The sequence below is a fragment of the Suncus etruscus genome, chromosome 2, assembly GCF_024139225.1.
Source record: "Suncus etruscus isolate mSunEtr1 chromosome 2, mSunEtr1.pri.cur, whole genome shotgun sequence".
Lineage (NCBI taxonomy): Eukaryota > Metazoa > Chordata > Mammalia > Eulipotyphla > Soricidae > Suncus > Suncus etruscus.
In genome coordinates, this window is record NC_064849.1 from 56,102,490 (window position 1) to 56,130,306 (window position 27,817).

The 27,817-nt window shown below is 34.8% G+C and overlaps 1 protein-coding gene across 2 annotated transcripts in view; it reads right to left on the reverse strand.

The window, feature by feature from the left end:
* The window catches only part of AKAP6 (A-kinase anchoring protein 6), a 505,318-nt gene that overhangs the window by 128,306 nt on the left and 349,195 nt on the right, over window positions 1–27,817 (reverse strand). For both annotated transcript variants that reach the window (XM_049766574.1, XM_049766573.1), the window contains exons 8-9: window positions 15,647–15,795; window positions 3,462–3,582 (exon numbers count right to left, since the gene is read on the reverse strand). In XM_049766574.1, the coding sequence (XP_049622531.1) occupies window positions 3,462–3,582; window positions 15,647–15,795 (270 nt within the window). The remainder of the gene's footprint in view (window positions 1–3,461; window positions 3,583–15,646; window positions 15,796–27,817) is intronic.

Consider the following 27,817-nt stretch of genomic DNA (forward strand, 5'->3'; position numbering starts at 1 on the left):
TGGTGCTGGAGATGGAACCATGGTCAACTGCATGCAAGGCAAGTGCCTTAAGCACTGTACTATTTCTCTGGCCTGTGATGAGATTTTGGCAGAAAGTAGAATATAATAGAAATAGATAAGTCCAGGAAAGTATGACCTATGAGAAAGATAATAATAATGATACCAAACATAACAATTTGTAAGAACAAAAATTAAAAATTATAATCTTCACTTAGTTATCATGCCTTTTCCTCAATTTTGGGGGCATATCTAGTGGTACATATCCAGAGTTACTGCTAGCTCAATGCTTGGGGAAGCCTGCAATGCCAGGGACTGAACCCAGAGATCTGACCTACAAAGTATGCACTTACCCCTTTGAGTTTTCTCTCCAATCCCTCACTATCAATTTATTATATCTTTTTCTAACCCATCATTTTCAAATAAGTACTTTGGGGATCAACTGAGGGCTCTGTGATACATGGATTGGAAACCACACATGACTAATTATGCCAAGAAAGGATCTGAGTACTAAAATGAATGAGCAGAGTAGAGTAGAATAAATAAAATAAGTAGAATAAAATCCGCAGTATAGAAAATAAATATTCTATCCTGGATTCAACCTCTTGTTTATCTTTTGCCTTAATACTATGGATAATGAGTTTTAACTCATAGTTATAGTTAGTTTAGTATTAGCTATAAAGATATTTTTGTTGCTGACAAAACATAAAAATTCTGTAAAAATATAAGGTATTTTCCCTAACAGGAAAAAACATAATATCTGCCATAGAGACAGGCTGGGTGTTGGAAGGGAAACAGGGGACATTGGTAGAGGGAGGTGAGTGCTGATGAAGGATGGGTTCTCGAACACTGTATGACTGGAATTCAGTCTTGAACATTTCTGTAACTTTGTGTCTGATGGTAATTTGATAAATAAAAAAATTAAGTTTTAAAAAATATATAAGCCATTTTTTTGCATTGAACAACTTTTTAAAGAAGTGATATGGAAGTATATTAAGTCAAGATGGATTGTAAATGCTATGAAATAGATTTGAGAGTCCTGCTTTATTGTCACAATGACTAGGGAAAAATAAATGAATAGTAATATGCAGTAGAAGAAGAAACACTTTATGTCACAACTAAACAACTGATTGGTTCAAATGCCAATGATGCCTCAGTTGGGAAATGCTGGTAAAACACTGTATTGTTCAAAATAAACAAGTTTAAACATTCAAATGGATTAAGATGGCCTCATGGCAATGAAAGACTTGGGAACCACTAAAATGTTCTAGACTTTCAATGGCTCGGGCCAATGGACTCTAATGAACAGAGACCTAGAACACTAAAAATGTAGAGCCAACCTGAGGATCCCTAAGCATTCTTAGGAAAGTCTTAAGACCTAAAATAATAACAGAATTATTTTATTTTTCTAATTCAGGAGTCACCAGAATTAGTTTTTCAATTAGGAATCACCTCAAGTTCTAAATGAATTTTTAGTCAGTATCCTCAGGATAGTTGTGAAGGTTTGCAAATCTCTGGAAAATTTAAGGGCTTATATAAAAAGAAACTACAAAGTTATAGATTCTTAGCCTTGGTTTTTAACTTAATTTTTAACTTTGTACATACCCTAGTAAAATTTGGCAGGTGGAATACCTACAAGCAAAAGAATGATGGCATGACATGAGTCACTAAGAGTCACAGAACAGAAAGTGTTTGGAAAAAATTCTATAACCCAGAAGTAGTGCGTGGGTGAAACAACGACCTTCAATAAGCCAGAATGGGAATTCTCAGACAAAGTTCTTACAAGGAAATCACAAGACTGCAGTTTTATCCAGTGATTTCCTATTAATTGTGATGGAAATTATATGAATGTAATTTTTACAAAGAATTGCACTGTTTCTGAAAAAATAATGAATTATGTGCAAAACACAAAATGCATCAAGAATAAAAGAAACAATATTAGGCATCCTATGGCAATAAGATCTGAGATAACAACTTATAAGTAGGTGGTAACTATTATTTTCTCCTTGTTTGGCTACACTTTAATACTTATAACTAAAATATATTTTCTATCGCTAAATTAACATTTATTTATAAACATTTCTCATATAATCTTTGATTCTAAATTACGTGTGCAATCACCTAACTTTGGTTATATTAGGTTGAGATAGCTCCTCCAATAATCTGTTCTGTTAGAAGACATACTGCTTAGCTTTGTTGTTAATGTGGACAGCTATCTATAAATGAAATAACTAAAGTCAACAAACTCTATTAATATTGTACAAAATCCTGGAGGGAGTAGAATAGTCCCATTTTCTGAGTCCCCAGGGAGTTTATATCTTCTCTTAACTACAGTGATTCTCAGAAACACTAATTAAAGTCAACTATAGTCCCTTGAAAGGTACAAATAACTCTCTTTTGAGAAGGTAAAAGTTAAAATGACATATTAAGGAGAAGTAAACTAAAAGGATAAAATTGAAGAAGAAAGAAGACAACTTCTATTTGACCTTGAATGTACTTCTTATTCTACAGGAAATTCAAAAAAGCTAGAAGGTAGTTGTTTCTTGTCATTCATTATACTGTTGCTGATTCTGTGGTTAGTTATTAATTTTATTTTTTATGATTCACAATCTGCTCTTTGAAATATGCCATATGCTCAAAGCAATTCAAGGATGACAACTGTCAGAATTACTCCAATAAAAATTGCCTAAATGAGGAAGATTTACTGCAGTCTGATATTTTAGTGGAAAATCCCTAAACCCTCCCCAACCGCTTTTCCAGACACTGAATCTTGCAACCATTTTTTCAGTTAAAATCATAGGGTTGTATTGTAAGAATACCTAAGACTGTTTAAGAAGAATTGGCAAAATGCACTAGGCTAGGGGTAAATTAGCAGATGTAGAAAACAATACAGTTATTAGGTGGATTATCTGCAATCAATACCTGAATTCCAAGCCAGTTTTCTTAAATCACACACAAATGTATTGACTTAATATGACAGTGTCTTCTTTATGTACCACTAATAAACATTAAACTGGACAAGCCTTGTGCCCTGAAAACAGCAAGCCAAACCACGGGCAGATTTCTTTTATCTCTGGGATGTTCTGAGGGACAGATAGAATCCACCTGAGTGCTCCAATCAAAATACATTTTGTTAAATGTTACCAGTCCATTTATCCTTCATTTTGTTTCAGTCTATTTATTAATGCAGTTTCATTTATTGCTATTCATCTTGAAGATAAATCTTTGTCCTTCTATAGAATTACACCAAATAGAATGTGATAAAGGGAACTTCCTTGCAATTATGATGTCGGTGCAGCCTGTCAGCACACAAGGGATGGAAATGAGTTTGGGGACAAGGAAGGGAATTCTAATAGACACCATGATACATACAATGAGTGCAAAGATATCCTGAGAGAGGGAAAGACTTGTCAGACTAATCAGATCTTCCACCGCAAGGTAAAGGCAAGAAGGGAAGCTCTAACCTTGTAAAGCTGCTGCTGCTGCTCCTCTGACATCATCAGGTCGTGGCTGTCCATCACAAGGGACTCCATGTCAATCAGCCAATCCCAGAGCTCCTGATATTCTGAATCAAAGTCCAGAAGCCTGAAGATAAGGCACAAAAAATGTATTATGCATAAATACAGTGTAGTTGTTAAAAATCTCTTATTAGAATAATATATTCTTGAAAAACCCAGGATGTTCCTAGGTGATACCTGTAAAGAGAAAAGGAAAAATGCTCTATGTGGTTACATGGTGGGAAAGAGAGGTGCTCAAGCTTCGACATGGCCACTTCTTAGATTCTGAAAATGTAACATGTAATTCTGATACATGTACCTGAGACACATTATGGCTAGCTCCATTTGCTGACCCTTTCTCAGGTGGTGCAGCATTTGAACAAAATGACCACTATTATGCTCTTGAAAAAGTGCTGCATTTAACAGACTAAGAAATGGAAACTGGTGCCTTGTGTCAGAGAAAACTAGTCCATAATTTTGGACAAGAATAACACCATCAATATTTGAATCCTTCTCTTGTCTACTGGATATTTCACAGATAATTTATCCCAATCCATGTATGATTAAGAATGCAAATTTAAGGCAATTCTCTATAATGATCACAACATACTAGCCCATGCCGAATACTATTTTCAGTGAAAAATGACTCAATAATTTATCTGTCCTTCTGCTGTCTATCTGCCTATCTCTGCAAACAGATATCCTACGTTTATCTTCATGGATGAGTAACCAGCATTTCAGTTTAACACTCAGAGATAGGCTTGAGTGACTCTGGTAAGCCAGTGAGAACCAGGGGCAGACCCAATATTAGACAGGTGTTCCCCACAGACATGTAGGAAACAAAGGTAAGGACAGGAAGTCAAAACAATGAATCTTTGAATAGCCCGAATCATTAAAATTCAAAGGAGGATCACTATGGTTTTCAACAAAATAAATCATTAGAATAAGGAGCTTAAAAGGATTAATGTGATTTTCTATTGAAAGCCTGGTGAATAAGTAAAGCCCAGATTCTTCTAAAACACTGTGATCAGAAAATGAAAGAGCAGGATGAAAAACTATGACTTTGTCCTCCCCCAAAAAATATCAGCTCCCTAAAAGAATCCTAAAATACTGTCAAACTGTAGCTGGAAAGAACCCTATACTCCTGGAGCAAGTCATCTCAGGTATAAATTTGGATTTTAACAAGTTTCTTACTACTATCAATTCCTGTCACCTTTCCAAGAAACTAAATAGCACTTTTCATAACTACAATTTAATCTTAATAGATATTCCAAATGTTAAAATGTATCTTGTGATAGAAGAATCTATATATAAAATTGACTATTACACTTTGGTTACTTTACAATAATTGTAGATATCCTTGATAAAGGCCATAAGCACCAAGGGCAATGATTGTCTGTGGCTAATACATTGATTAACAAATGTTTTACTGAATGTTGAGAATGGAAATACTTGATGCAGCTAAAGTCCTTAGTAAAGCGATGATGATCTAGATCAGCTCTTCTCAAATTTTAATGTGCATCTGGCACATCTGAAGTTTTGTTGAATGCAAGTACTGATTCAGTAGTTTTCAAGTGGGTCTAAGTTTCTGTGAGCAATAAAACTAGCAACACTGAAGACCATGGACTTTACTTTGAGCAAGAAACTTCCAAAATACATGCAAATTTGAATAGTTCAAATTTCAAGACACTAAAAACACTTCAAGATATTTAAAAACAAAAAATCACATAGAACAGGGACAAGTAAACCATCAGGCGTGCTTTATTAATTCTGTGAGTGACTAATAAGGAATGACAAACAAGCATTTGCTCACACAACAGATGCAATCATTTAGAAATGTCTCTCGAATTATGGCATTATTCCTTCTCCTTGCAGCTTACCACATTTTAATAATAAACTTAACCACCAAGGAAAGGTGGAATGCTGGTTGCCAAATCAGGAGTATGACACAGGGAAATAGTAAAAACCAAAGGAGAAAAAGAAAGGGAGATTCTCAGGCTTCTCATCTTACTAGATTTGGAGAATAAGAAGGCAGCTGAAGAAGTGTTTAGATGTATGTCCTCCTTATTGGTCTAGGACCCAAAAAGGAGGCATCTGAGACAGGTAAATGGGAAAGGCAAAAGCACAAGGTTTCTAGAAGTTGGGGTGGTGATAGAGGTGTTGCCACGGTAACAGAAGCACACCAAATACTAAGGAGAGTCAGGGGGTCTCTGAGGCCAGACTTCAGTGTTGACAGGGCCAGTGAGACTGAGATAAGCCTTAGTCGGCAGGAATCACCTGTCCAAGCAGAGAAATAACAATACAGCCAGAGACCTCTACGAGAAACAAAGTTCACAACCTGCATGCAAAGACCCGTTTCAATGAACCCAGCTGCCTGCACAAAGGTCACATAAAACCAGAAGATCTCATTGCATCCCAGATCATGAGGTCAGAAAAGTCTCCTAAATACTTGGATGCTGTCTTAAACCAAAAAGAGGAGAAGAAAATGAAATATGAAAAACAGCATTTATCTCAAGAAGTTGTTTTCAGAGAAAGTGTTTATTTATTTATTTATTTATTTATTTATTTATTATTTATATTGTGCTTAAGAGTCTAAATTCTGATTTTAAAGCATTTTTATTTTTTTACCAAAAATATGTTTCAGATGTTTCATAAAAATTGTCAATCAGCATGAAAACTGAAGAAAGCTATTGTCTTTTTCATAGCATATACTTTTGAAATGAGAAGCTTTGGTTATAAATATGAGGGTCTCTCTTTTAATCCCATAAACCCAATATTGTACCCAGTAAATGTTAATAAATAAATATATATACTGAAACCAAAACCTTTGAATAGATCAAGAATGACTTCAAAAGAAATAGCATATAACAGATATAATTGTGTTTTACTCCCATATGCCAAAAGCAAATCAAATAATGCAAGGTGAATAAACTTCTTCACTTATTCTGCATGTAATATTTTATTTTCACAATCTATTCCATATGACTATGTATGGTTACCTGTTAAAGATTATATGCAGGAGGTGCTCTATAAATGAGTTGCCTTCCCATTTTTTTTCTTTAAAAAATTGTGATTTTCTAATAGTGTGAGTAACATGATTGCAATAGTGTTGAGGTTGAACGAAGTCACTACACCCTACCAACACTACAACCAAAGAACCCATGACCTTTCACCACAGTCCATATGTTATTTCCCATACCATCTTAATTAAAAACACAAAGACAATTTTAAAACATTTTAAATAAATGAAAAGTATATGCAGAAAGATTAGCAACCCTCAAAATTTCATCATTGACTTTACCTATCATTATATTCACTGAACTTTTCCCTCCAATTTTTTTCCTCCTTGAGAGACTTAGAACAAAGCCATTTCTTCTATCCACTTCAGACTCCTCAAATAACCTACATTTGAAACTTGCAAGTGGTGAAAAATATAACAAAGATATACTCCCTTTCTCCTATCTCTTACTTATTTTCATCCAAGCTAAGAATATATTTTCAAATTTAAAGTTGTTAGCTAACAGTAAATGCTTAGGTCCCATATTTTGTTTTATTAGAGGAAAATTAATACCAAGGATTTCCAAGCAACAAATTATCATGAGGCCCAATACTAAAGACAAACATTTTAATAAGCATTTATGCCTGATTATAGATGATTGTTCATATGTTAATTCACAGCTTAGAAATAATTATTTTTCAAATCTAAGCTAAATAAAATATATAATTGTAACAAATCCAAAAAGATATCTAGATTTTTTGCTCTTTTGTACACTTTGTAAATGATTACAAATTAGTGTGCTTATTACTTCAGGAAAATTCTTGGGTTAGGAAGTAGCATCCTTTCGTAGTATACACGAGTTGCAAAAGTATGTAAGTGTTTTTGTTGGATTTTATATACTTTTTTCTTCAGAACAAGGGCCTGCTACTATGTAGGAAAAGAGATTAAAATGAGTATATTTCTCAAGGATAGCTTAGTTCTAGTTAACAGTTTTACAAGTCTTCAAAGAATCTATGTGCTGATTTCATTCACTGAATTCAGAATTAGGTTCTTTCTTAAATTCCTGGTGACAAATGTTCTAGTTACTCTTTTTATAGTAGAGAGAGGCAATTGAAATTGTAGCAAATAGCTCAAAATCTTATAAGAATATGGCTTTGGGAATTACTATTTTGGAGAAATTTTCTTCATAAATTTTTTTTCTTTGTAATTGTGTTTGTGTTTACTGTGAACTTATTCACTCAAATATGTAGTCTCTTAGATGTTAAAATATCTCAACCCTTTTTTTCTTGTACTTTATAAATATATTCTCTATGAAAATGTTATAAAGCAAATTTACATACACACCGTGAAGGTGTTAATAAAGTGAACACATCACCAAAATGTATTCTTATGGCTATTTCTCCTTTAAATTGCTGTACAGCTGATCTTAAATGAGTTCACAGAAAAAATAATTGGAAATTCTGTTGCTAGTGTAATATTCCCATTTAGGAAGTTTAAAAGCTTAATAATGTCATGAGAAGAAAAAGGCTTCTAAGTCAAAGTCAGTATTTGTTAGACAATTAAAGAGTTATGAATTTATTTTAAAGCCTAAGATTTTTTTAGAGACAGAGACAATGTCATGGAGAAATTATTGTGCTTTTTTTCTTTTGTGTCTATTTCTTAGTTTATGTAATAAGCATTCTGGGTAATTGCCAAAATCATTTCCCAATATACTGTCCATTATTTTACTCAGTCCTTTTAATATAAAGAAAAAACAATTGCAGGACCTGTCACCACAGAAATAAAATACTAACAAGCCTATTTAGTATCATTTTGCTGCAGATTGAATAGTAATATATTATTTGTGTGGCTGGCATAGTTTAAGATATAATCCTTTCTCTAAACCCTGTTGGGAGTTATATTTGACTAGCTAAGTGTTTGAATACATAAATGCATTCAGCCTTTGGTATTTAAAGTGAGCATCATTAACTCAACATTTCAACTTAAACTTTGCTTAAAAGATAAAGTTTCACCCAAGTGAAATCAATGAGAGGTGTGTGTGAATATATGAGGTTTCAGCTTGGCCCACTAAGGAATTTTGATTAAAACTGACAACTAAATGAAAAAATCATCAAAGGAGAGAAATTTTTAGTTGAGGACACAATACTAAAAGATTTCCACTTAAGGTGAGAATAATACATATTTCTAAGCATTTAAGAATCCTACTTTTGTCTGTTTAGCAGTTGATTTCACAGTGATACATCCAAAAATACACCACCACTGGTTCCTGATATAACAGCTGTATGAGTTAGGACTTCCATTGAATATCAGATTTTCCTAGTTTCTTCAGCATATAATTGTTTTCTCTAATATTCACTAAGTATCACTACTCTCCCCTTGATCAAGAAAATTTATTATTGGCCTTAAGGACTGGAGAGATAGCACAGAGGTAGAGTGTTTGACTTGCACATAGCCAACCCAGGATGGATGGTGGTTTGAATCCCAGCATCCCAAATGGACCCCCAGGCCTGCCAGGAGTGATTTCTGAGTGCAGAGCCAGGAGTAGCCCTTGAGCGTGGCTGGGTGTGATCCCCAAAACAAAACAAAACAAACGAAAACAATAGAAAGACACTTAAAAGATGAGTAATAAAAAATCTCATAAAAATACAGCTTAAGAAATTTGCTGAAGTAAAATATTAAGTTAGAAATTTTCCATAATCCTCCACTGCACATGAAAAGTAAGCGCAGAAGGGAGATACATATAACAGTGGTATCTAGACCAATGATAATATCATTAAAGAATACAATTTAGCTTTCCAGACATGGAATTTGATATGCACACTTGCCTGTCGAGTCCCTCTTCACTCTAAACATATTAAAGTGTGGACACTAATTTACTATTTTGAATGAAAATTCATGAGCTACTTTCTCATGAGAAAAGCAGCTTCCCTTTGCCATTAATAAATAAAAAGGAATATGGACTGCTTCCCAGCAGTAATTTTCTTGATTCTCATATATGTTTGTGTACTCATGAAAATATTTAAGAAAAAATAAAATTAACCCTACAAATTAGTCAGTGACTAGCTAACTTTCACATTGACCCTGGATCTAAAGTCCATAAATAAATGCTATTGAAAGAAAAGCCACAAAGCAGAAACATTCTCAACTCTAAATTATCCATGAAATTGAGGGGGTTGAAGTATAGTGAGTTGGGTGCTTGCTTTGCATATGGCTGACCCGGGTTCAATCCTCCACATCCAATATGGTTCCCAGAGCCCTATCAGGAGTATGCTCTGAGTGCAGAGCTCAGCAGAAGCCCCTAGAATAGCTAAATATTACCCCTGCTACACACACACACACACACACACACACACACACACACACACACACACACACACACACACACACACCAGCTATAAAAATTTGAATATCAATGTAGTTTTATGGGCATATTAAGGGAATCCTAAAATGCCGACAGAAATAAGAACCTTGTTTAAATGTACACATAACATACTGGGGTAAATTCTAGACAAATAATTTAAAATATTCTGAAGAATCTAGAATCAGTAGTAATTCTAACACAGAGATCTATACTCAAAAGAAAGGGAAGCTTTAAAGAAATTTTAAAAGGCTGAACCTTACTTTATTGTCATTTATTTGTAGAGGTGACTGGAGTTTGACCACTTCTGGTCTTCTGCTGTGGTTTGGGCATCTCACTTTTTTGTAGAAGGTGAGTTGCATAAGTTAATATAACTTATTCTTAAATTCTCTGCTTATTCTATTGCTTATTTATTGAGCAATAGAAAAGTTTACTCTCAAGATAAGGGTAGGAAGTAAACAATCTGAAAATAAATTTCACCAGTCCAGTTCCCAGCAAAAATAGAGGATAATAGTGAATATAGAGACTTTTCTCAAAAACACTTCATCTATTTTTCATCTCGAGGCACTATTTTCCTGGTAAAGAAGTTTTCACTCTTTTCCTCAAGTGGGAAAGCTTAGGGTTAAATCAAAGTTTTTGGATATATGCAAAGAATATGCATTTGTGTATTTTCCTATACACATTGTACTTAAGCTTAATGTATTCCAGCTCAATAGTTATTCTATTTTATTATAAATACTTCTGCAGGTTAACTCAAATACTTTGTGAAGGGGATAGGGGAATAAACAAAGGAATAAATTAAAAAGTGACTTGAGTATTGAACAGTAGAAATAGGCAGATTAGATTTATTTCCAGTACTTTCTTACTCCTATTATCACTCTTCCTCTTCAGTGGGCCCATCAATTCTCCAAAGTGAAATTATTACAATGTAGGAGTTGCACAAGCATCTTTATTTACTATCTTGACTATTAATTGAAGTATGTTGTATTTTCCCCCAGTATGTTTCTGGTTTACTTTGTTGACTTCTAGTATGGAGAATTATCAGATCATGAAGTGGAAGACTGTCCATTTCTAATGTTAAAAAGTTAAATATATCTGTACCTTAAAATAGTAATAGCATGACCCCAAACACATATTTAAATATGTTTAAATATAAACATATATAATATTTATATATAAACATGTATATTTATTACATATATTTACACATACTACTCAGATGGTTTTTGTGTGGTGGGGACTAATAATTTGCCAGAAAGATCACCTTACGGTGAAAAATCCAGGGTATATATTCATCTTTCTGAGTGCTTTCAATTATTCAAAATATCTTATTTTTCAAATAATTTAGAAAAGAACAGAACAATATTTATCAACTGAAAGATCTGACTAGAACATAATTTAATCTTGGCCAACATGTAAGTGTTCTTGGCACACTCTGTTCTAGTATCATGCTATGCACATAGTAGGCCTTCAGCAATATTTACTAAGTTAAAGAAATAAAACAATCCACAACTACTTTCTTTTAAAATGAATTGTAATCTCAAAGAACCAATGTGCCTTTACTGAGATCAGTAACCCCTCAGTGACTGAGAATCGGTGACCCCTCCGTCAGAAAGTCTGCCAGAAAGTCATGCTTTCCAACTTTGCAAAGTTGTAGCCTATGCCCATATCTCCTACAGGAACACACATGTTACTAAAGCTCTCACAGCCTCACATACATTGGGAAAATTCTCCCATCACACACCTTCATGGCTGTGAAACATACAGTGGTTGTTATAAAAAAACTTTAATTACAGTAATATATACCTTTTTGTCAAGACAGAGAGATATAAGTGAGTTTCTAAGATATATTTTGGTTAATTAAATTTCATATAAATTTAAGATCAATTTTTAATATTTCAGAGTCCTCCCTACGATAGTATTATTGCATATTTTCATTCTTTCCTTTACTCTTTTTTACTATTATAAAAAATAGGCAGGCCAATGCAAGGCATTTCTTTTCCCAACTTTAAATGTACAATAAAGCTGTAGTCATTAAAATAGCATGGTATTGAAATAAAGACATAACCTCAGATCAGAGGAATAGACTTGACTATTATGAGATTAACCCCAACATATGCAATCAATTCATCTTTGATAAAGGGGTAAGAAATACAAAGTGGAACAAGGAAAGCCTCTTTAACAAGTGATGTTGGAGTAACTGGTTAACTATATGCAAAAAGTGAACTCAGACTTCTCTTTTACACATGCACAAAGGACAAATCAAAATGGATTAAAGACCTTGATGTCAGACCTGAACCATAAGGCACATAGAGGAAAATGTAGGCAAAACACTCCATGACAGTGACACTAAAGGCAACCTCAAGAAACACCACTGTCCAAACAAATGGAAGCAGAGCTAAATAAATGAGACTACATTAAACTGAGAATCTTCTTACTTCAAAGGAAACAGTGACATGGAATGGGAGAAACTATTCACCCAATATCCATCTAATAAGGGCTTAGTATCTAAGCTATACAAGTTAATGATAGAATTTAGGAAGAAAAAAAAACATCTAACCCCATCCAAAAATGAGAAAAAGAAACAAACAGACATTTCCTCAAAAAAGAAATACAGATGGCCAAAAGGCACATGAAAAAAATGTGCCACATCACTAATCATTAGGGAAATGCAAATCAAAACAACAATGAGGCACCATCTCACGCCACAGAGACTGGCACACATCACAAAGAACTAGAACAATCAGAGCTGGCTGGGTTGTGGGGAGAAAGGAATTCTCATTCACTGCTGGTGGGAATGCTGTCTAGTCTAGCCTTTATGGAAAACAATATGGATATTCCTCAAAAAATTAGAAATTGAGCTCCCATATGATCCAGCAATATCACTCCTAGGAGTATACCCTACGAACCTAAAAACACCATGCAGAAAAACCCTCTATATTTCTATGTTGTTGCAATACTATTTACAATAGTCAGAATCTGGAAACAACTCAGATACCTGACAACATAGGAGTAGCTAAAGAGACTGTGGTACATCTACACAATAGAATAAGACGCAGCTGTTAGGAAAAATGAAGTCATTAAATTTGCTTATACATGGATAGATATGGAGATTATTGCACTGAGTGTAATAGGTTAGAGGAATAAGGATAGACATAGATTTACCTCACTCATTTGTGGGATATAAGAAAAGTAAAAGACAATATGGTAATAATATTCAGAGACAATAAAGATGAGGGCCAGGAGGACCAGCCCATGGTAGGAAGCTTGCCATAAAGAGAAGTGAGTTCAGTTAGAGTAGAGAAGGATCCATTATGACAAAGATAGCTGAAACTGATCAGCCTGGATAAGAATTAGGTGATGAAAAGGGATAAAATGATATCATGGTACCCCTTCATTAACTGTAGTGCAAACTACAGTGTCAACAATGAAAGAGAGAAAGAAAATAGAGAAAAAAGCAAAATGCTTATACAAGAGAAAGGGGAAATTGATAGCAAGAAAAGTGGTGTACATTCTATGACTGAAAATCAACCATGAACAATTTTGTAAACACAGTGCTTAAAGTAATTATTTTAAAAAGGCAGGTAGGCACAGGGGGAATAAAAATATATGAATTGTGCCACCAACTTAATTTTCTCTTTAGTAGATTGTAATCTGCATATGGATGAAGACCCTAGGAAGCCCACACTATTCCCGTAATTGCTTATCAGAAACAATGCTCATTCTATACAAAAGAAACATTTAATGAAGTTTATGTATCACTGGAGCAGATAATTTTGCAAGACTGTGTTCCTAAGGTTTTAGAATCAAGGACTTGACTGTGGGAGCAAGTCTTGAGGGCAGGACACCCTAGATAACCTCACCCACATGAATTTCTTAAACAATGCTTTTCTCTTTGTAAACAGAAAATAGAAAGGAATATACAATTTTTGTCCTTAACATTAAATAGCTAGTTTTGCTTTAGTGGGTTCTTAAATTTCTGCACAATACATTGCCTTCAGCACCCCAAAGAGCATAAACAAAGGATATCAGGAAAGTTCACCTACTCCCACTTCCCAGAACAATGCTTGTTGTTAACTAAGCAATTCCCAGGGCAGATTTAAGATTTGTGCTGTCCAGAGAAAGTACTCAGGTTGGGTCTTTGGAATCTGAGGTCAGAAGCACGTAGTGCCCACACAATTTCCAGGCCTTTACAAAACACAAAAATGTGACCAAAGTTTGTGCTTACTTGTGCACCAGAGATTATTTAGGCATTTAGAGATGCTTTAAGACCTCAAAGCAGCTTATTGTTTCCCATTCTAAAATTTAACCTTCTCTTCCTTATTTATCCTTATGTTTTTCCTTGGGTGAATAATATCTACTCAATCACATAAGATGAACCATATACATACACAGCATGTCTATGTACGTTAAAAAGTCCTGTCAGAGCAACAATTTATGAACAATCTATTTCCATTTCCTAAATAGAGGAATAAACTTAATCGTAGATAGAATTTCCTATTCAAAATGATAACTGAGATTCTTTCTCTATATGCTTAGGCCTGTGGATTTCTCCAAAGAAAGAATTTCTTTTTGGTTTGTTTATCTTGAAGAAGAGGATTACAACAAGCCGTGTTTAGGGCTTACTCCCAGCTATGCTCAGGGATTGCTTCTGGAGATGTTTAGGGGACCATGTACAGTACCAGGATTTGAAACTGGGTCAGCCATATGCACATTACTCATTGTACACAATCTCTCCAGCCCAAAAGAGAATGTGTATTTGTGTACTTAATTTATTATCAACATTTGTATGAGGATTATAAGTAATTAGAACTATAAGCACTTTCAAAAATTTTAAAGCAAAGAAGCACTTGGAAGGACTTTCATCCTGACTTTTTCAGGAAAAAAATTGGCTAGAGTTATAATGTACAGATTAAGATGATGCTATAACACATAAAATAGAAGTTTAGGAATAGTTTCTTCCTTTTGTTATATGGCTTAAATGAAAGTAAAATATGTTTTTATTTTTATGAGTATACTTGAGCTATTAAAAACTATGAAATAAGTAAATGTCAATATTATTCTTACTCTTTAATAATCAACTACCAAATATTATACCTGAGTCATAAAAACTGTAACACACAATGTTTTCATGACTTCATAGTCATTTGAAAATATCTGGTTGTACAAGTTAGTTATTCAATAGAGTATGGACAATTAGTATATTATAAATACAGATGTCTCAGACTCATAAGTCATTGAAGTTGAAAAGTCTTTCAGGTACTCTAATAAATTCTATATTATTCCTTTCTATAGTCAATGGTATTCTATTGTTCCCATTGAATTCTATAGGAAGCTAACTTGAAAGTTTATGGTTTCTAATAATTATCAAATAAATACATTTTTAAAAATATATGCTCCACCACGTTTTCAATGAGATTCTGGTATTCATATTTTCCTTATATAGACATTAAAATAAATGGTGACATTTAAAACGGGTAAAAACATTAAAAAGTAGATAAACAATAAAACTAATACCACAAGTGCAATGCATATACAAAAAAGCCTTGTAAAATCACAAGACTGTTCTGAAAAAAAAATAACAACAAAGTTAGGAAGTTCTGGGTTAGATGACAGAGGCTGATAAAATTCAGTCTTCAATTCTGGCATGAATGAAAAAGAACATAAATGCCTTGTCGACTGAACGTCTCTTGCCTGTTAGTTAAAGTGGATATGCCTGCCTAACACCTACCAGTGAAAATCGCTGAAAAGGTCAAGATTAGTGAGAATAAAACAACAAAAAGAACAGTTTCCTACCCATTGCTTCCCACTGAATGAACTTTTGACATGTCAGCAAACTCTTCTTTCCTTTTGCTGCTGCTGGTGTATTGCTCACTGTACAGCTTGAGGGACATCTGCTCAACAGCATCTCTTTGTGCTTCCAGGTAGCATAGTTGAACCTCAGCCTGGAGAGAGAAACAAAGAATTTCTGTTTGAATCCACAATGAATGCACTGCACGTGAGGTAGAATGACTCAAAGAGTGGGAATTGTTCAAATCACTCTACCACTCCTTTTAAGCTTGCATTTAATAGAATCAGGCGGGCATATTACAGAATTATATTTAGATCTGAATCTTAAAAAGTTCCTCCTTTAAATATGAATAAAATAAAGGAACTCTCAGAAGAATCAGTAAATATCACAAAATATCCCTGAGCTCCAAACACAGTATGATGAGACTACATAAACATTCTGTGAGATTTCCTAATATTATTGTTCTTACTCATGTTGCCACACACATGTAACATTTATTTTGTAGAACCTCCTTCAAGCCACACACTTGGATGGACACATACTCTGCATCCTATTTTGAGGGGAAAAATGGCATAAGACTCATTCCAATGCCTCCAAAAGGAAGGGACAGAAGACTCAAACTATTTTTCGTTCTATGTATCTTAGCAGTCCTACAGTAGGGAAATTAGTGATTTTGTTTACATGGAGGTTTGATTAGTTCAATCTTTCTAGTACCTTGCAGCTCACTGTAATGGAGAGGTAGTAAGTTCCCCGGGCTGTTTTCTCTCAAGTCAAGACCAAAGAATGCTGAATAATTTTTGGCATGGAAATGTACTGAGTAGATGCTTTATTTATTGCAGCTGTTTTGATTTCTGTGGCTTTAGTTTTCCAAGAATACCAGATGAGATCAGGAGCAAACTCATCTAGCAACATGCTTACCCATGGTAATAGAGCCAGGGATGGTGTTGTGTGTGTATACCTTGTAGCCCCACACTGCCCTTTTTTCTTGAGGTTTGCATTCATGCATGGTGAGGGTTAGGGATGTAGAGCTTCAAATGGCTACTTCTTTATAATTTTACTATTTAGACTAACAAAATTAGTTCTGGGTCAGCTAATGCAGAACTTCTAGAATTCTGTCACATGTAAGGAAAGCTAAGTCAGACATGATCTTCTGTGTTTTGTGTCCAGAGCAAACAAGGCCTTTGACCTGATCTTTAGTTTTACAAACTAAACAATAAAGAAAAAGAAAAGAGGGGCTAGAGCGGTGGCACATGCAGTAAGGCATCTGTCTGCGTTGCACACGCTAGCCTAGGACAGACCGCGATTCAATCTTTTGGCGACCCATATGGTCCCCCAAGCCAGGAGCGATTTCTGAGAGCATAGCCAGGAGTAACCTCTGAGTGTCACCAGGTACTCCCCCCCCCAAAAAAAAAAATCTTAGGATTTTGGATAGGAAAGTGGTGGCTTATGAAATGTTAGGTCTTAAAACCATTCTGGAGATGCCTTCCACAAGTAATTACCACAAGTAGTATTCAGAACATTCTAGATTGCAGAATAACTTTAAAAAAAAAAAAACAACCCTGCTAACATCATTAATTAATGAAAGTTTTGACTCAAGAATCACTTGGCATGTTTGCTTCAGCAAAAGAGTAATCCAATTACAATAGTCCCAAATGTAGAATGAGAATTTAAGCTATTTTCTTCTTGAGAGAATACATTTTAAAATAAATTTTAGGAATTGGAGGAGGAATTTGTTTTAATTTAATAAAATCTTATTTCACATTTAAAGACCAGGAGTCAGTGGCATTTTTGTAGGTGACAGTGCCATGCAGTGATGTCTACTTGGAAGACTGTAGTCTAACAAACAGGTAGAGATCTCTCTAAGTAGAAGAGGAAAGGAAGAGGGTTGTACTTTTTTTTTGGCAATAATTTTGACAACATTTAATTGAAATTTGGCAAAAATTAATCACAATCTTAGAGAGCAGTTTAAGATGGCAATCTATGTAGCAGTTCACATATACTTTTCTTACCCAAATTAACTGGATTAAATAAGACTAGATTCAAATGTTCTAGACCAATATCTCTCAATCCATTCCTAACTATGATCCCTTATGACCTCAATTCATTCCTGTAATTCCTGCTCTTTCTGGTTAGTGCATAGTCTCATGCTATGGTCCCCTATTTCTGAGATTTTTACCTATGGTACCTTTGGAATAATCTGGGGACTCACAAAGGGCCATATAACACCCAGCAGTGGGAAAATATTGTTCTAAGCAAAGGAAATGTGATATTGAGTATGTTCTGTTTGGTGGCGTTAATGATGTGGTTGATAGCAAGACACAAAGGAAATGCTACATTGAGAGTTATTTATCATTAAAAAATCTTTTTTACAGGGAGAGGGGTTTGAGCCATAACTGTCAATGCTCAGAATTTACTTAGTGTTGTCCTCAGGGATCATTCCTACTAGTGCTCAAGGAATCAGATGTGATGCCAGGAATTTTAAAGGGCTGTAGAGCTCATGTAAGGTAGGTGCTTAACTCCTGTACTATTGTTTCTCTTGCTCTATTTATCATCTTAATATTGAAGTGGAAGAGGAGTATGTTAAGGGCATTATAGACGAATACCAACTAAGACATTTTCAGATAGTAGTGGGCTCAAAGGAATGTCTTGTGACCTAAGAATATTAATTTAAAATTAATTAATTAATTAATTAGACAGGGACATATAGCATAAAAATAATGTAAGGGTCACTTATTTTTTTAAAATAAAACAGTATATCTTTCAAAAGAGTATGTGATGTTCTTATGTGACTAAATATAAAATAAATAATAAACAATAGTTAATAATTTAAAAAATCCTCTCAGATATCACACACCCACACACACACTTCTCATCTGGTTAAAAGTACTGCGATAATAAGAAGTATATACCAAGTATTCCACTAGTAACCCCATTAGAGTAATGCATCTATATTAACATTAGATGCCAAGTGTCATATTTGATCCCTAACAATTCCTATTAGTTCTAGCCATGCAAAAGTAACAAACTGAGCCACTGCTTATTCTGGGTAATGATCTCACAAAATGAGTCACAAAAAAGTAGATCATAAAGATGGAGGTTGACTTAATTTGTACTACAACAAAAAATAATTGGAGTAAAGTCCTTTGAGATTCTTGGTCATTTCTGCATAGAAAGGGAAATTTCTTTCACATGATAAGGATACCTGGAAAGGAGTTAAGCAAACAATTCTGAGTAACTTGAAAGATAGTCACATTACAAAAATGATTGAAATGCTGTAATTGAACATTTTTATTACACAATATCTCACAGGCATTTGACATAGCAAACTTATCTTCACTAACAGGGAGATGAATTAGATGGCCCAGGTCTTCCCTATCCATCTCTATTTCTAACTCTGCTTTCAGTGATTCATTCCTAACTGTGAGGATAAAAATAGAGCCAAAGTAGCTCCTTCTGCTAAGGTTGAATGACTTTACCATTCTAAATTTTTCTGCAGACAGTTGAAACTTTTTTTCCATGTATGTATTAGTTCAGATATATCTTTATGAGAAAAAGTTAAAGAAAATATAGTCCGTAAAAAGGTAGTAATGATAAATATCTGATTGAGCAATTCCATTAGTCTCTATATTAATTCTTAAAAGTATGTCAAGTGAAATGATTTTAGGAAAGAATGGAAAACCATAAGTACCTGAAAATTGGAGATGGGTAGAAAAAGCTGAGTAAATATAACATTTGAGTCAGATCTGGGAATATGGGATATGATTTTTGTCAGAAAAAGAAGCAAGGGGCTACTATTATAGATAGAATGATCTATTTTTTCAAGGACCTAAAATTGTGAAAAGTGATTGCAAGTTCAGAGAATGTTGGCTAGAGTTTGGGGGTTTCAAAGAGGAGAGAAAAAAGGGACAGTGTGTGTATGACATCTGGTTAGAAAGTTGGAAGCTAAACAGCATGCCAATGTTTTCTATGATGGCCTTAACCTTCCTCCATCTTCTTCTGCACTGGAATAATAGTCATCTGATGTATTACTCCAAATATGCTCATTATAGCCTCTCTCTTTGGTGACTTTGAGAATTCTGCATTAAGATAAAAATCAGCAGTTCTCCCCAAGTCAGAAGACACAAACAGTGGTAATATCTAGGGGAGTCTAGTAACTTGCTCTTTACCATAATGAACTGTGTTCTTCCCAGTTAATATGTTGAAGCTATAATCCACAAAATGACTGCATTTGAAAATAAGGGGTGATTAACATTAAATAAATCCATAAGGGTAGGACTTAAGCTAATAAATCACATGACCATATAAGAAGGTAAAAAGATGCTGAAGATGGACACCCAATAAGAAAACTACTTGAGGACTACAAGAAGAAAACTATTTGCAAACTAAGGAGAGAGGCCATACTAGAAACCAAATCAAACCTATCAACTCCTTGATCTGGGACTCTGAGTTCCAAAGACTTAAAAAGAAATTTGTGAGAAAAAAATTGCTTTTGTTGAAGCTGACAATCTATGGTACAAAATTGCTGTCCTAGCTGACTAATACACATAATAAATAAAGAAAATCACTGTCTTGTCATCTGAAGTTTTATACAACAGCATTGCTGCTTATAATTAATAGAATGTTTTTCTTTGTTTGTTTTTGGGTCATACCCAGCAATGCTCAGGGGTTACTCCTGGATCTCTGCACAGAAATCACTCCTGGCAGATCAGGGTACCATATGGGATGCCAGGGATCTAAGCAGGTCAGCTGCGTGCAAGGCAAATGCCCTACCCACTGTGCATCACTTTGGCCCCATTAGTAGCATGTTTTCACTTTGTTTTGCCTGCACCTGGTGCCCAGAGCAAAAAAGGTACTCCACTCAAATTTAGACTATAAATTACTAACTTGATCAGAATACAAGAAGTGTTCTAATATAATTTATTTTGGTTGGAGAGATATTACAGAGTGCTCCAACTACCACCAAAAGTGACCCCTGAGCACAGAATCAGGAGTATGCCCCTAAGCATTGCTGGGTGTGGCCCCAAAAGCAAAATATATTTTTAAAAGATGTCTTTAAGTTTAAGTTTGTATTTAACTCAAATGTTTTATATTGTATTTAACTCAAAACCAGTGATGTTGAGGGGCTTGAAAACTCAACTATAGACTTCCCTTTGATGTTGTGTCTAGTAATAAAAAAGTTATTAGTCCCTGAGAGATATCACACAGGAGTTAAGGTGCTTTCTTGTATATGGTCAATTCTGATTCATCCTGTACTACACATGATTCCTTACACACAGCCAGGAGTGATCCCTAAGCACAACCAAGTGTGACCTCCCAAAAAACAAACAAACAAGAAAAGAGTTTTCTGCCCTCACAAGTTTAGGGATGGGGGACATTCCAGTCATTCTAAGACTCATTAAGGATTAAAAACATAACTGCTGCTGTTATCATATATAGACCTGTGTCTTATTCTTACCGCTCCAATGGCAGAGCTGTGGAAGATTAAACCCCAGTTGGCTTACTTGCTGTTACCTCTCCAAAAAATGAAATAACTTGAAGGTCATAGTTTCAGCATGATTTTAAAACCAATACATTTTATTTTTCCTTAAAAATTTTTTCTTCTTTAAGAAGAAAGAAAATTAAGATTTTGCGGAAAGCTCAAGGAATAGAAAACCTACTTCATAAAAATAAGGTTCTTCAATCCCCAATCCATGTGCCCTCCAGAACTGTAGCTGCCTCAGTCCCAAGGACTGCTGGAGAGGCCTCTTTATAAAAATATATTTATAAAAATATAAAATTATTGAAATACACGGCTATTTACTTTTCACTCGGGAAAAATTAAAATGAATGTTTTGACTCAAGAATCACTGGGCATGTTTTATTCAGCTAAAAAGTAACTAACCACAATGGTCCCAAATGTAGAATAAGAACTTAAGCTATTTTCTTCTTGTGAGAATAAATTTTAAAATTAAATTTTAAGAATTAGGGGTAGGAATTTGTTTTTATTTAATAAAATCTGATTTCACGTTTAAAGACAGGAGTCAGTGGCATTTTGGAAGGTGACAGTAACCATGCTATTGAAGAGTCTAGGCTAACAAGGTAGAGATCTTTCTATGTAGAAGGAGAAAGAGGGAGGGTTGTACATTTTCTGGCAATAATTTGGATATTTAGGGAGTATTTTCTTTCTTTTGCTAGTTCTCCCTTCTTCCCCACCTCAGATGCAGTACTTTCCACCACATGCCTTTTTCTCTTTCCTTCTACAAATACTTAATTTGCCTCCCTTTTTCCTCATTATAATCCCTCATGCAGCAGACTTAGATGCTGATACTCTTCTGGAAACACCATTTGGTCTCAAGACTCCCCAGGGCCCATAACAAGTAATTCTAGGGTTGATTAGAATCTACTCTTGGAAATCACCAAGCTTTTGTTTGGCAAAACCCATTCTCATTCTAGGACTTTTCTTTAGAACATCCAAACCCTAATCCCTACCAACTCCACTGATTCTCATTATTTTGTGCATATTTTTGTTTTGATTACCATTGTTGAAAGAGCATAATTTTCTGAAATAATTCACCTTGAGGAACAAGTTCAAGAATTTTTTTTCCTTATTCAAAACAAATGCTCTAGAACAAACTCTCTGTTCATCTACATATCCATGACCAGCTACAACCTGGCTGAGTACAATTAACATTTGCCATTACAACAGATGATCATTACATGGTGTTTGTTCTTCAGGCCCCAATGCAGGGATGGAGGAGTACCACAGCCACCTTACAAGGTTAGAACCAGGAGGCAGAGGGCAGAGAGCAGTGTATTTTAATGGAGTAAAGCTGATTAAGGACATTCATTTAATCATTTGAAAAATATAATCTTGAATATCCTCTTCTGATATAATATTTTTGGGAGAAGACATGAAGTGGTGTGTAGGCTTATTCTAGTTCTGTATTCAGAAATCACATCCAGGACCATATTGATATTGAGTGCCAAGGATTGAACACTAGTTAGCTGCACACAAGGGGACCATCCTTCTAGTTGTATTACTCCAGTCTCTTGAGTAGCTTTTGTGTAGTGAGACATTGTGCAATATAAAATCAGGGTTCATTTTGTACCTTTTCTCAGGTAATCATAATTACCTCAGGGAATATGTAACCATGAATTATAGAAAAATTAAACTTACTGATAGAAGCAAAAAATGTCCATTCAAAGGTACAGCAACTCTTGCCTCAATATACAATAAGCTATGAGTATCAAAAATATTTTCCACTAATAAAAATACATAAGAACATGGAATAATAATTTTAATATTATTTCAATATATCAGAAGAGTCTATTGATTATAGGACACAAATGTATCCTGATTTTTGCACAAAAATGTTATGTTTTGTGAAAAATTTTGCATTTAAAACTTTTGACAGTATTGGCAACTGCAAAACATCTACTCTTAAGTTTTCAGGAGTTATTTCTATTTATACCCATGAGTAATTGAGCCAAAACAAGTGCAAAAGATAACTTATTTACATAAAAATAAATTTGCATCTGTAAAAGGTCATCTTTCTAGCTATTGACTTGATTTTGTTTATATATCATAAAAACACTGCCATAATGTTTGGGAAATCCATTTTGAAGCTATTTGAAGTTAGTGCTATTTCTAAGCATTTAAACCGTGCAGAAAAATTAACATGGTCATTATTTTCATTATTTTTTGGCATTTGTTTGTGTGTAAAGAAAAATGTCCTCTTCCTTCATTTTAATGACAGGAAATGTTTATTACCAGCAACAACAATACCTCCACCTCACAACTAAAACGAACAAATAAATCACACAATTGCCTTTGTGGACAGCCTCATCCACCACCACCCAACTCCTCTTTGTAATGCAAGTAAAGTCATTAAAAATGCAGCATTTTATGTCATGAGCCAGGATGGGAAGGCAGTGTGATTACACTGTGTGGACTGGCAGGGATGATTAGAATTTCGATGTTTAGCCACTGTTTCCTTAGCAAATCTCTGCACAATGACACGGCATCAAGTCTGTTTATATTCGGTGGCTGCGTCCTTATTCCCATCTTATAAATTCACTACAGCAAATCCTTATTTACTTGCTGGCAAAAACTAAAAATTAAAGATGTATAATGCGAAGATAGAATCTTAGCTTCTCTTGCCCTGAAGACTGGTGGTTCCTTCCCAAGTACAATTATGCTGGCAAATGTTGCCTAAGTCTCTGACACGAAGTGCACTCTAGTTTCTTTGAGATTCTATAAAATAGTCATGCAGAGATAGTGCTAGAAAAGGAATGAAAGGAACAGGAACAACAAGAATTACTTTACATATTAATAATAACAATTTTGTTATCAAAACAAAACTGAACAAGTACGCTTTTATACAGGTACTTTGGCAAATTTAGCCTTCTCAGCTTCTAATAAGCAGGCCTATGGTTCAGGAATGCAAGGAAGCACACAGCTCAGTGCCTGTATCCTCATTTCAAAGAGAATCATTCAAACCAACAACCACCCTGTCAAGGATCTCGACTTTGAGCTGCTAATGTAGAATAAAAATCAATATAAATTTTGATCATATGATGAATATTTACTTCTTTCTTTAGTGTTTGGGGATTTAGAATTGAAAAGTGCTGAATCAAGTCATTTTATTTTTTTGTGTTTGTGCCAACACCAATTTACTACCCTCCAGAAAATTCCTGAACAAGATGTCTCAGGTGGCATGCATGTTGGTTTTTCCTGTCAATCATAGCATTATGTCAGTAGGGAGCTATAATCATTTCCTTTCAAACTCTTAGTGTTCCAAAAAAGGAATATTTTTATTATTTCCCCGGAAAAGGTAAACTTTCCCATTTAGACAAATCTTGTAATAAGCCTCAGTGTCTGTTGTTTTTGGCATTCGGCTGAGCTTAGTGATACCATCTATTAGAAGTTAAACACTTTGTCTTGGGCTCCCAGGGTCACACACAATAAACAGTTTGCAAATGGGTTTCTCTACAAGCAACACTCAGTATCACACTCAAGACAAAGAACTTTTATAGAAGCTGCCATCTTTCTCTATGTATTTTCTGAAAAATAACAAGAAAAATATTAACTATTAAGCAGACTACACACACATGCACACACAGACACACACCTTTGCTTTTTTCTTACACATTAAAATATACACCAGACACAAATAGTTTTTAACAGTTTGAAAAGATGTGATGCCTATTTGAGTAGAGCAGGAAAGCCCCATTTTGATTCATGTATTTTGATATTTATAATAAAAGCTTAGTATTCTTATAAAATGTTTTTTACTTTTCTTTTCTTCTTTTCGATTCTTGGGTTTTGGATCATACCATGTGCTGTTTACTCTTGCTTCTGCACTCAGGGATCATTCCTGGAGGCTCAAGGCCCTTATGGGATGCTGGAAACTGAGACTAGGTCGGACATTTGCAATGCAAGCATCCAATCTGTTGCACTTATGCTCTGGCTGTCCCCACCTTAGTTATTTTCAAAATAGTTTTTCCCAATTTAAGAAAGACAAAATGATTTGTAAGCTCCATAAAGGTAAGCTCAATTAAAAAAATATTTCACAATATGACCTAGTAGAAAAAGATTCAACATTAAGGAGATTATTTTAGTTGGTTTAGCTAGTTCCATAAGTTAAATAAAAATGGCAGCAATTGCCTTTCTCAAGGATGATACAGGATGAACAATCAATAGATATTATGTAGACAGATGTTTTAAATAAAACAAGTATTTCGATTGCTAGATACCTTGCTAGATATGAAGGCAATTATAGGCTGTCTTGGTTAAATTACATTTTTCATTTTTTGTGAGGGACAAGAAGAATAGTCCAGGAAACAGGACCAACAGGAAATGATCCTATATCTAAAACAGCTGGAGACTGTAACTAATATGAATTTACTTGGAAATAAAAATGCTGTGTGCCTCTGGAGACATGCAGCGACATGCCATAAAAACAGATGATATTATAAAATTATTTAAAAGGAGGGAGAAGATTTTTTTATTAAGATATTACAGTGAGATGTGGTCTACTGTTTAATGAGAAATATTTGAAGATGAAAAAAAGAAAAAAATAGGAAAGTCATTTTCAAACTTCTATATTTTATTTAAAATTTATTTTAAGAAAACAAGTAAAAACAATTTAAAAATAAAATAAAATAGAATATTAACAATATTTTATAGAAAATATTTTAAAATGGGATCATTTGTTTACTATACCATCATAATCATGTGAATGAGAAAATCACATTAAATTATTACTGTCAAAATTATTAGAGCCAGAAAGATAGCCTAGAAGCCAAGAACTTGCCTTGCATACAGAGACAGGAGTCAGCCCTGAGCACAGCCAGGTGTGAATCAAACTCTTCAACCAAATAAAAACATAAAAATATAGGGCAAAAGAGAGCCTTGGGAAATATTCCCAAATCTGGGTGCCCATCTCTCAGGATCTATGCTTAGGATCAACTCAACTCTACACATATACACACACATATATGCAAACGTACGTAGAAACCATGTATTGGTGTCATCCTTATGACTAGATTAAAGGTGTTTTGCTGCTTAGTTGTTCCTGAAAATGTTCACTAGCTCATTGTTATTCCAGCTGGAGGAGACTTTTGAGAAAATACACATTATTTCCTTCCAATGACCTGATTTCTATCTGAAAAGCATATTGCTATTCTAAGAAAAAGAATAGGTTAAGCAAGATAATATTCTCTTCATTTTATTTACTTCAATTATATGATTTTTCTGATTTGTTTTACTTTAGAATTTGAGAAAATGAAATGTTATCTCTTATGCCAAAAAATATTCATAAAAAGATTGCTAATTATCACTGTCTAAATTTGTCTATACGAAGCAGACAAATTTAAATAAAGACTTTCACTGTTATTCTATATTCTCATTATTCCGTATTTTATCCTTACATGTAACAATATAGCAGGTATTAGATACTATAATTAAAATCTATTTGGTGGTAAAAACTTACCATCATCGGTAACTAGAATTTTTTATTCATAATATAAGCATTTCTCCTTGAAAAATTTTGTAGTGAGTTTTGGGGAGTCTGATTTCTGTCTCTGCTGTCCTTAAGTTTTGAGCTCCTCTTGGCCCTGCCTACCCACCCAGTCTAATACTGCTTTCAATTCCTTAATTAACTCATTACTTCTTCCCATCTTGTAAATGTGGTTCTCTCTACCAGGAACTTTTCTCCTTTCTTCACCTGCCAATCTCTTCATAGTTATTAGATCTCAGTTTATTCTTTTTTTTTTTTTACTATCAGTTTGGGGGCCACACTTATTGAATGCCAGGACCTAACCTGGGTCAGCTGCATGCAAGTCAAGTACCTTACCCATTGCACTATCTCTCTGACACCATAAGGCAGGGGACTTCAAACTACGGCCTGCGGGCCACATGCAGCCTGCAGAGGAGTCTGATCCAGCCCGCCAGCAGTGAGCACTGTTTGGTTGCCAAGATACCTGACAGCATATACACTCAGTGTCACGGTTTCTTAGGGATGACGTCAACCGCCTCCACCCATGGCATGTTGTGTGCCGGGAGGGTGGGCGTGAGGGCAGTGTTGAGAGGGACACTGATGCGCCCTTGTGCCTGGCACTTGGTGTGCATTGCTGATGACATCACTGGAGGGCACCAGACGTCGCGTGGTGAGGAGTACCACATGTGGGTGACTATATGATGTAAAAAGGCGCCTGCTCCACCTCTAGGCAATGTGGTGTCTGTGTGCTGTGCCTGCCTGTCAGTGAGGTTTTCCTCCATTCCCTCCACTGCCAAAGGTCAGTCAAAAGTGCCATAGAAATAAATTTTTGCCAGATGGGAGGTTCTGCCTGATTGGGCTGTGGGTGACTCATATGAAAATTCCCCTTTGGGGGTGGTGAGGTGTTCAGTGCTGAAATCAAAATTAGGGGGGTGGGCGGTGGTTAGGAGGTTAGGGGTTCGGTGCTGAATTGCCCATGTGGAAAATTAGGGGTTCGATGCTGAAGCATTTTAAAGGGGTTACATTGAAAATTTTAGATGCATTTTGCAATTCCTTTTCAGTGTTCACATGCTGATTCCGAACATATCAATTTGGTTATTATATAGAGAGATATAACTGAACTATCAGGGACTGAGCTGGTCTGCTTAGAAAAGCCTGCAAGGGGTAAGTGTTCACATCAGGGACTAATGGGGGTTC